The sequence below is a fragment of the Solanum stenotomum genome, chromosome 3 (genome assembly GCF_019186545.1).
Source record: "Solanum stenotomum isolate F172 chromosome 3, ASM1918654v1, whole genome shotgun sequence".
In the NCBI taxonomy this organism is placed as follows: Eukaryota; Viridiplantae; Streptophyta; class Magnoliopsida; order Solanales; family Solanaceae; genus Solanum; species Solanum stenotomum.
This window is the reverse complement of record NC_064284.1, coordinates 64,623,943-64,635,175: the sequence shown is the minus strand read 5'-3', so window position 1 is coordinate 64,635,175 and position 11,233 is coordinate 64,623,943. Positions and strand designations below refer to the sequence as shown.

The window sequence follows — 11,233 nt, the reverse complement described above, 5'->3', positions numbered from 1 at the left end:
AAAATAAAAAATAAATAAAAACTGGCGTGTCAGAAAAAATTAAAGTTAAAAAAAGAATTTAAAAAATCAAAATCTTCCTTTCCCCTCCCATTACCCTTTAGAAAAAGAATTAAAAAGTCAAAATCTTCCATCCCCATCCATTACCCTCTTCTTCTTCATTCTTTAATTTTCATCACAACTTTTTATTTTTCATCACAACCTTAAAGATTCACAATGACGTGAGTGTAGTAGTGGTGTTGTTGGTTGTCCAGATTATTTGTTGGTTTTTCAAATGAAAGTATGGAGCTCTTTGGAACTTCATCGGAGCCATGGCTGAAGCTTTGAGCTTTCCGACGCACCTTTAAAACAAATCAAAAGAATAAAATCGCAAAGGGATAAGGTAAGGGGGTTTGGTTTGGTGTTTGTTGGTGATTGATTTGGATTTTGAGTGGCTGTTTTGTGGTGGTTGTTTGGTGGCTGATGGTTCGTCAAAAAAGAAGAACAAATGGCGTTGTGGAGGTGGACTTATGGTGGTGATGGGTTGGTTGTTCTTTGCCGGAGAAGACAAAGAAAATTCTTGTATAAAATGAATGATTTCTCCGATGAGATTAGAGAAAGTGGGTGGGATTATAAAAAAGATACAACTATTAGAGAATTTTAATAATTAATTAGAGATTAATTAGTGTAAAATAGAGTTAACAAAAAGAAAGTTAATTAATAAAGAATAGAAAACAAAAAGAATAGAAAAAATTATAAAATTTGACGTGGCACTGACATGGCAATGACGTGGCAGCGAGTGTAATACACTACATGCTGTGAGAGTGGTGTTACACGTCTCAGGGAGTAAATAAATTCACTTTTAAGTAGTAAAGGTGTGTAATAGGTCGTCATAATAGTTGAAGTGTGTAACTTACTTTTCGGTATAAGTTGAAGGGGAAATTTATGCCTTTTCCCTTTTTATATACATTAAGAACTATTTGGATAAGGTGACATATATAAAGAACCAACCAACCCCTATAGATGAAGGGCCATTTTGATCATTTTCTCTCATTATTTGTATTGAAATTTTGATTAATTTAATTAAAATGAGTCACTTAAATTAGGTTAACAAGAAAAATATTTCTTATCAAAATTTATAGGTTCGAATTTGATATTAGAATAAAAGAATTTTATTCATTTCATCATGATTTTTAATATTAAATACATGATTTTAAATATATCACAATATTTAAATAGTTATTAAAAATCATGTCATTAAATATTAAATTTAATTTTTAAATATTGCAAGAAATTGTTATATTTGGGCCTGTTATTAAACTAGTGTATCATAAAAACGGAGCAATAATATTAATTTAGAGGTGAGTGTTCGATAGTGCGAACTAAAAATGAAAATTAGTTTAATTTATTGGATTTTTGGATTGAAGAAACTAAAACTCAAATTTAATTCAAATAATTAAGTTTGGAGTTTAGTCCGTTCTTTTAAATTTCTTTAATTAAAAAAAGTTCTTTTAAATTCAATTTTAGTAGAATTTAATAATTTCGTTGTTTTAAATTTATATATTTGTCTTTATATATTTAGAGAGAGTGTATTACGCTTAATTAATCGTACGTCTTTTGCCAAATATAGTTTAAACAAAGGTTATTTTGCACCTACTATGGATAAATGTTCAGCCATAATCATTGATTAGTGTCACAATCTAAAATTAATTACTAGCATTTTTTTTTTCCAATCAAGTAGTGAAATGACTTTTAAATGTGGGATTATTAGTCCTTTCGATACGTGGACAGCACTAAACTTTTATTTGTTTTTTCAAAAAATATTATTCGTGTGTTATGTCATGCTCTTTATTTCACATTATTTCGTTATTGTTACTGCCCTTATTTTTATATACCTATTTTCAAATTGCTTTAATTTGCTTTATTTTAAGTCTAGAGTCCATCAGAAACAATCTGTCTTAAGGGTAGCATACAATTTATCCTCCGCAAGCTTAATTTATAAGATTATCCTGAATATATTGTTATTATATACTTCATTCGCTACCCCACCCCCTTATCGTGAATAATATACGTGTTTGTATTTAGGAATGATGACATAATATATATTTAAATTCAATTAAAATTAAAGGCAAATTTAAAATTTAAAGTCTCTATAGTAATCTCGAATTAATACATGATTCATAGGCCTTAACGCCAATAAAACAAAAGATAATATATATATATATATACAGAGAGAGAGAGAGAGAGAGAGAGAGAGAGAGAGAGAGAGAGAGAGAGAGAATGGTCAAATGTCCCCCCAATCTATTATCGGATTCTCAACTACATACTTAAACTTTACGGGAGTCCTATCACCCCCAAACTATTTAAAACTGAAATTATCATCTCCCTAAACGCTTATGTGGCAAAGTGAGAGAGTGATTGAGAGAGTGAGCACTAAAATCAAATAGTAAACTTTTATTTTTTATATTTCTTTTCGAAATGCTTGTATTTATAATTATTCTTTTTTCTTTACTTCTTTCTTTCTTCTTCATTACAACATAGACCAAATTCCACCACTCACCATCTCTAAATCTCCATCGCCACTATTTTCTCCATCGTCATTGTCACTACCATCTCCACATAATTGACAATGAAATTTTAGTATTCCTCTTGATTCTTGAATTTTTATTTTTCAATTTGTGCATGAAATTAGAAAAAATTGAAAATCAATTCCTTATTGATATTATTGGAGTTGTTAATCATCACTTTACATGCCAATCCACAAGGCTGATTGGTTCGGAAATTCATATCTTGATTATTCAATGCCTCAATTTGGTAATTTTATTTCAAAACCCAGAAAGAATTTTGGGTTTTCGATGAAACCCACATGTGATTTTGAGAATGAAATTGGATAGATAAATGTCACATTGTTATGTATACATAGCCTCAATTTGAGCAATTTTACAGATACATCCATAAAAATTATCTAGTATCAATTAAATAGTGTATGAAACATATATAAATCAAAAATTTTGCTGGTCTTTTCCTCTTTAAAATTGTCATTGCTACCGCCCGTTGACTATAGCAGCTAGCTGGGTTATTTTGTGATAAGATGGTGTGACGCTTTTTTTAAATAAGTTCAGATCTAATGATTTCGAAAGATAGTTAGAAATTTCCTTTTGCTATCATAAGTCATCAAATTGTTTAGAGTTCCACCAAAAAGATATGAATTAATTTATGGGCAATTGTAAAGAAAGAAAAGACGCATTAATAATTGAGGTTTTTTGATATGTCAAAAGATTTAGAACTTGGTAATGTTGGTGAAAAGACTTTTCTGAAAGAAAAAAATGGTGAAAGCATTAATTTCTGTTTGTAGTGAAGGAAAAAAATGGTGAAAAGATTTTGGTGTTGGAAGGGAAAATGAAAATATAGGGGGAAAAGGTAAAGAATAATAGTTTTTTAAAAAATCCACGTGTTAAATGCGTGGGTTTTACCCGTCAATATAAATGTGGTTATTGCTTTTTAAGAATGTAATAATTTCAGTTTTAAACAGTTTAGGGTGTGATAGAACACACGTAAAATTAAAGTGTGTAATTGAAAATCCGGTAATAGATTGTCGGGCATTTGGCATTTTCTCTCTCTATATATAGGGATATATTATCCATTGATCTTTACGGATAATTGAAACTTTCTTACTCTTGTTTTTCTATTCTATATATGCACGCACATATATTCTTTTCACATTGTATGCACATCTTGTATTTACAAAAAAAATTAGGTAGTCTTTGTTGACAAAAATATAAAACATTTATATATTACCAAAGAAAAGAAGACAGGATCGTCCTCTTCGGATTCACGTGAATTGAATAATATTTCCTCAATCATGAAATATGTATAAAAAATAATTTACTAATTAAATATTTATAAATTGTAATTACGAATCCAATTATTATTAATATGTATTAACTTGATGTTATTATAAATTTATAAAATTTAAATTTTGTATTTATATATATTAGAGATAGAACCAAAATATAAAGGTTCTGAATTTAGATTAATTCAAGTCATTTTAAATTAATAATTTATATATATTTAACTAATATTTTAAAGATATTTATAGAATTTGAATCAAATTCCTAAATTCACGAAATCATAAATTATATTCTAGCTTTTCCCCTGACTTTTGTCAAAGTACCCTTCATTATTAAATAGAAATTTCATATTTGAAATAAAGATAGAATTGATTTTACTTTTTAGTATAAAACACTTTGCTCAATAAAGTAAATTTTGCCAACATGAATATAAATGAGTTAAATTCCAAAATAAATATTATAGGTCACTAAGACAAGGGAAATATCCTATTAAGACCTTGTCAATTAGACATTGGTGGTTGGTGAGTCAATCAAAGTTCCTATAAGTTTATTCAAAAATATATAGTTAAGTTTTTATAATATCTATATCTATATTAATAAAATAACGGGAAGAAAAGTAAACAAATTTTTAGGTACACTAATCCATAAGCTTTTATGACGTGGACAACATAATATTTTTAAAACTATAGTATCTGAAAATATTGGAATATTGATTATTTTATAACAATAACAATGACTAGATACAAAGCAATTTAATGGTTACTTGATTTATTTATTTTTTGTAATTGTAAATATGGTTCCTTGATTATTGATAAATTTTACTTATTGATTCTTATGTATATAAAGTAAGCACATGATTTAACTTTTAATTTATTAAAATTTGTATCTTTGGTCCATTATGTATGAAGTACGTTAATCTGGATTATTCTTATATTACCTTTGATTTGTTTATACAGATATAGCTATACCTATCTATAAAAAATCATCTTTCTATAACTACATTTCACTATAAATGTCAAGTTTTTTTTGCAATTATGTTATATTATATGTTCTCTATAATAACATTTTGCTATAGCAATAAAAAAATATCAGAACAAATGATGATGTTATGGAGAAATTTGACTGTATCAAAAGAACCAAAATTATAATTCATTGATATTTGAAGGATTATAAGTGCAAATTTCCCTTTTATTTGAAATTAATTAAAGAAAACGTCAATAGTAAAGTTTGGTGAACTCAATGATATATTTTGACCACAATAAAAACAAAACAAAAAAAAAATAGTCAGTGTATTTCCTAGTAGGCCCTTGATTAATTGTCATTTGGACAATTTGTGGTTGGTAGGTCAACAAAATCTTCTATAAATTCAACTCCAATTTCATAAACTCCTTAGAGGACTTCAAATAATAATTTTGAACCCTCTAAAATATCCAATAGCCAAAAACACAAAAAACCATTTGTTTTTATAAAAAAAAAACTTGAAATAATTTCCATGGCTTCTTCTTTTAATAATAATTCTTTTATTTGTGTGATTATTTTGTTAATTACTTCATTTGGACATGTTCATGGATGTTATGAGTCGATAATTAGCTTCGGCGATTCGTTAGCCGATACCGGAAACTTAATTCGCCTCTCAAAATCCAATAAAATTGTTGCTTCATCAGTACTTCCTTATGGTGAAACCTTCTTTCATCATCCTACCGGTCGATTTTCCGATGGCCGTCTCGTTATAGATTTCATCGGTACGTATTAATAATATTTCGATATTTTTTTATCTTTTAACTAACGTGATTGTATTAATTATATATATCAAAGAACGTGTCCCATTCTTCTCTCTATACATTTTTCCCTATGGCTTAACGGCTAGCTATGTATCCCATTACACCATCAAATCAGTATTTTTGACATGGAACATAAATATATATATATTGAGAATTATGAAATTAATTTCTAAAAATATTAAATGTTGAATTTTCATATATTTTGAAAGCTACTATTATTTCAGTACTGAGAACTTTATAGGTTTAAATTCATCAAGTTTGAATTCTGATCAGTCTATTAATGTATACGTCCTTTCGTCTCGATTATGCAATACTATTTCATCAAGCTAAACGAAAAACTTCTGAAACTTTTGATCTTCTTTACAGCGGAGGGTATGGGATTTCCACTTGTGCCACCCTATGTTGGTGTTATGAAAAACATGTCACGTAGCAAAAATTCACTAAGAGGAGTGAATTTTGCAGTGGCAGGAGCAACAGCAGTGGATATTTCATATTTAGAGAAAAGAGGAATCAAGAATCCAGCCACTAATGTTTCACTAGGAACTCAATTGGAATGGTTCAAACAAATGTTACCAATTTTGTGTGACTCACCAACAAGTAAGTCCCAATGAAATAATGGATTAATTTTTTTTTTGGAGTTATTCTAGTTTTTTTTTTTTTTTTTGCAAACATCCAAAGTGGACCAAACACCTAACAGATGACATGTCATTTTCACCACCAATTTAGTTGTGGTGGAATCAACATGATTTTTTCCTTCTAAATAAGAGGTTAAGAGTTAAAATTTTGGATAAGAAAAGAAATCTGATAAAAAACGTTTTTCCTCTTAACTGGACCAAACACCAATAAACATATTTCAGTCATTTTCAAAAATAGCAACCAGGGTATGGTGGGATTGAACATGATTTCTTCACTCTTAATTAGATGCTTTGGATTTAAATGTTCGACACAGAAAAAATCTCTATAGGGAGCGTTATCGCTTTAAATGGATCAAACACCATATATAGTAGATGACATGTTATTTTCATTACCAAAGATGTGGTGGAATGAACACGATTTTCTCTTTTGGATTTGAAAAAAAATTCTAATATGGAGTATTACTGTACACATAAATTCAAATTCGTCAAGCCAGAAAAAAAAAAGATACTATATCGTTTTCGTAACAAAGACGTAAAAAGAATACAAGAAAAAAGAAATTCTAAGCAGGTTAAAAATAAAATAAGATTGATATAACCTTAACTTAAGGAGTACAACCTATAAATATTATTATTCATGTTAAGCAACCAATTTATTGCTTTTTCTCTACTCCAATTATTAATTAGTACTATTAACTTATATTACATATTAGTATAATAATCTTTTATTGAACTTTATACAAAGTCATTAATCTTGATCCCGGTTTAATGTTGCGTAACACATTTTTATGAGTACACCACATCATTAAGTATATAGTTTGTTTCAATTTATATGGCGTAATCTGATTGAACATGACGTTTAAAAAAATAATTTTTTTAAAAAAATTTGTGATTTTAAATATGACATATTAATTGTGACCATAAACCTTTTGAATGTTGTTCTAGCTCCTAAATATATCATAAATATTTGTTATTAAGGATAAAATAAAAACTTTAAACTAAATTGCTTTTAAATTTTAAAATATGTTTATTCCTTTTTTTTTTTGGAATAAGTGAGGCAAAAGTCATCACTCTCTTAAACTCACAAATAATTCAAGTGGACCAACCCCTGTATTATTTTTAGCCTTACATTTACTTAATGGAAAAAAGAATAATTGATTTAGAAAAGACTTGACAAGGAGTAGTTGAGAAGTTGATCCAACTTTAAGTTCAAGCTTTAATTAAGTAAAGAAATGTGGTTGCTAAATTGACAAATCAAAGATGAATAGAGTTTGTCAATAAGAAAAAAAAAAATTTAGCTAGTCATACCAAGTTAATTATTTTTATAGACGAATTCAATATTTAAACTTATATATCAAGATGTATAAATTTAATTATTAAAAATTACATTAAAAAAATATTATAAGCCACGGTAATTAACTTTTAAAATTTCAATATTGCCACGGATCCGATAGTTGATAAACCTAAAGACTAATAAAGTATAGTCTTTAAATCAAATACACTTTTGTTTAGGATAAAATCTTATTCCCTTCATGATCAACCACTAATAAAAAGTAATCAAAACTTATCAACAAGAGTAATTATATATTTGAGTCCTAATAAAAAACGTAATTACTGGATTAGATATATGGACAATATCCTTTATTAAGAACTAAAGAAACAAAAAGAAATACATTAGTGGCCTAGTGGGGACACCATATTAAAAGTTTTTTTTTTAAATGTAAAATAAATAGTTTTGTGGATGATATATTTTTGTAAAATAGAAAACTAAAACTATTACACATATTATTAAATAATATTCTCCATCAAACCCTAAATATGCATTTATAATATAGTACTATACTTTAAGTGCACTAATAAATTTAAAATAAAAAACAAAGAAATACGGTTCTAGCTGGATTTTAATGATAGTCTTATGGACAGTTTCTGTAGCTTGTACTAGTGGCACAAGGTTAATTTTATACTCCTTATGGTGAACTGTTAGTTATATCCTAGTTTTTGTCCTGTTTTTCGAGATGTTTCTCGAGACAGTCTTGAAAATAGTAATTAGGAGGAAAAATAGATGATTATATTTTTTAAAAAAGTATGTGAGCCATTTGATTTTATTTATATATATTTTTTTCAAGGTGCCTCTATAAATCATTATTATTCTAATTATATGAAATATTAATCAGGTTGCAAAGAATTTCTTGAAAATTCATTATTTTTAATGGGAGAAATTGGAGGAAATGATTATAATCATCCATTTTCTCAAGGAAAATCAGGAGAAGATGTTCAATCATTTGTGCCTGCAGTTATTTCAGCCATTGGCCTAGCCATTAATGTAAGTATCAATTATTTTTTTCATTAAACATTCCACTTTTAAAAAAAAAATAGAATTAGTAAAAAATATTTTAAGAAAAACGATAACTAATTCTCGCTAAATAATTTGTCATATAATATAATTTTCTGATGATCTATCACTAACTCTTTTCTCTTTTGAAAGACTTAGTAGTACATTATCAGATCGTGATTGTTCATATATTAATATATTCAGCATATCTCCATCGAAAAAGATTTTCCCATAATAACCATGAACAATAATTGTCATGAGGTGGCCAAATAAGCTAAGGCTTAACTAATCGTATCACTATCAAGTCTAACATAAACAAGTACAACTTGACCTAATTTGGAGGGAGGTCCCCTTTTTAGGCTATACATACATTTTCACAAATAAATTGTCCAATATTAATTATTGTTAAATAAGATAAGTCATAATTTTTTTTTGTTTAACCATAAAATTTATCTGTCTCTAAAAATCATACTCCCCCGTCCACTTTTAATTGTCATGGTTTTCTTTTTTAGAGTTAAGCTATAAGAACTTTAACTAATATTTTACGATGTATTTTTTCATCATATTGATATGCAAAAACTTGCAATTTATAGTGTTTTTTGTATAATTTTTGAAAATCTAAATTTTTTGTTTAAAATATCGAATTAATGTAATCTAATTTAACTTTGAAAATTAGTCAAACTGACTTTTGAAAAGCATAGCATGACAATTAAAAGTTGACGGAGGGAATATTATATAGTTTTCTAGTGTTACTTAAACATTTTTTTTAAATTTCTATGAATTAAGATTTATTTGATTATATTTGCAGGAATTAATTGAACTTGGAGCACAAACATTGATAGTACCTGGAAATTTACCAATTGGATGTTCAGCTTCTTATCTAACAATTTTTAAAAATTCAAATAAAGAAGATTATGATGATTCAACTGGTTGTATTAATTGGTTAAATGATTTTGCTGAATATCATAACCAATTACTTCAACAAGAAATTCATAAACTTCGTGAAATTCATCCTCATGCCAACATAATCTATGCTGATTACTACAATGCAGCCATGCAAATTTACAAATCTCCCAAAAAATTTGGTAAGTATATTTTTTTTTACATTTTCATATATTTAACTTGTATACTCTGACAATAATTTTTATATATATACTATCAATGTATTTAACACATTTCACTATTGGAATGGGGGGGGGGGGGGGGGCAGATGAATAGTCAACTCCGAAATATGATTTCAGTTGAGAGTATATAAAAAATAATCACTACAAAAAACACTTTAATTTTGATGGAAATGTCTGAGGTAGGTTCGTCGAAAGTTTTTCTGACAGACCTATTAAATTTTCGATGCACCTCCCTCAAAAATTTGCCTGTTTTTAGTGGTGTATTTGCGATGAGATCGAATTTCTGACAGAGTTCTGATAGAAAGTCCATCTGAAATTTGCATTTTTTCAAAAGTGTTTGTCCAATTTCCCAAGTTACTAATTCAACTTATTCTAGTCAGTTACTCGTATTTCATTTATCTTTTAAATCATTAAAAAACATGAAAATTATTTAAACTGTCAGCACATAAAAGTTAAACGTCATCATTATTTCCATAGCATAAATTTGGAAGGTCATTGATCACAATTTTTTTGTAAATTTTTTTTATGTAGGTTTTACAAGCACTATTGTAGCATGTTGTGGAGGAGGAGGTCCATACAATTATGACTCAAAGAGACCATGTGGATCACCATCCTCAAATTATTGTGATACACCTTCTTCATATGTTAGTTGGGATGGTGTACATTTGACAGAGGCAGCATACAAATTAATTGCCAAAGGTTTATTACAAGGTCCATACACAATTCCCCAAATGAATAATGGACTTTGTAATAAGGGAATATCAGACCAATAGTGTATACACTACAAGGGATTGTGTATATATAATTGTCCAATATATATTAGAGACTTTTATCTTGAAAAGTTGGAATTGTAACATACATAATACACCAACTTTTAATTAGCTTGTTTGAAAGTAATCTTGTAATTTAATTTGTTCTTGATATGCAAATGTAACTTTATTTAAGTTTACAATTATTTGATTTACTATAGTCTATAGAGATGTACGTTTTTACGTGTATTCAGTTTCAATTGTTACTAATTTTGTATATAAGAGGAGTATTATGTATTTTAAGAATACATCATATAATTCTATTGGTTTTACGTTGATTGTTGAACTTTATATCACCTTCTTCTTTATTTAGATTTAAGGCAGACAATGTGAGCGTGTTGATAAGAATCACGTTATGGATTCAAGAACTCAATAAAGAAAATCAAGAAACGTGAGGAAGCTAACAAGAAATAAGTAGAAACAAAAAAAAGAAACTGAAAATAAAGATAAGATAAATTAAGAATAAAGAAAATTCAATAATGTTGCTATAATTTATTTATAAATAGTGCTATTTATAAAAATTTCCCAAAAGAAAGTTAAAGGGCTGGGCCGAAAAGACTGATGAGAGAGTGGGCCTATGGTTAGCCCAGTAATATATGTATATAATAGTATATACATATATTATATACTATTAATTATATAATATATGTGGGATATATTATATAATTAATACTAATACCTAGACATAGAGAAAAATATATAATGAGTAATGAGTTGGGATATCACCT

The 11,233-nt window shown here is 27.5% G+C and overlaps 1 protein-coding gene across 1 annotated transcript; it reads left to right on the top strand.

Moving 5' to 3' along the window:
* The first annotated feature begins 5,224 nt into the window (after positions 1-5,224).
* LOC125858341 (GDSL esterase/lipase At1g28590-like) lies at positions 5,225-10,796 on the top strand. Its single transcript, XM_049538099.1, has 5 exons — positions 5,225-5,569; positions 5,975-6,205; positions 8,415-8,563; positions 9,381-9,657; positions 10,228-10,796. Exons 1-5 carry the CDS (start codon positions 5,320-5,322, stop codon positions 10,467-10,469), a joined length of 1,149 nt encoding a protein of 382 aa, XP_049394056.1. The 5' UTR covers positions 5,225-5,319; the 3' UTR covers positions 10,470-10,796.
* Positions 10,797-11,233: the final 437 nt, after the last annotated feature.

Bases quoted from the DNA above. Each gene is read 5' to 3' on its own strand.
- LOC125858341 (XM_049538099.1), top strand. From the start codon at position 5,320: ATGGCTTCTTCTTTTAATAATAATTCTTTTATTTGTGTGATTATTTTG. The intron at 5,570-5,974 runs GTACGTATTAAT...TCTTCTTTACAG, and splicing joins TCTCGTTATAGATTTCATCG to CGGAGGGTATGGGATTTCCA. The intron at 8,564-9,380 runs GTAAGTATCAAT...TTATATTTGCAG, and splicing joins CCATTGGCCTAGCCATTAAT to GAATTAATTGAACTTGGAGC.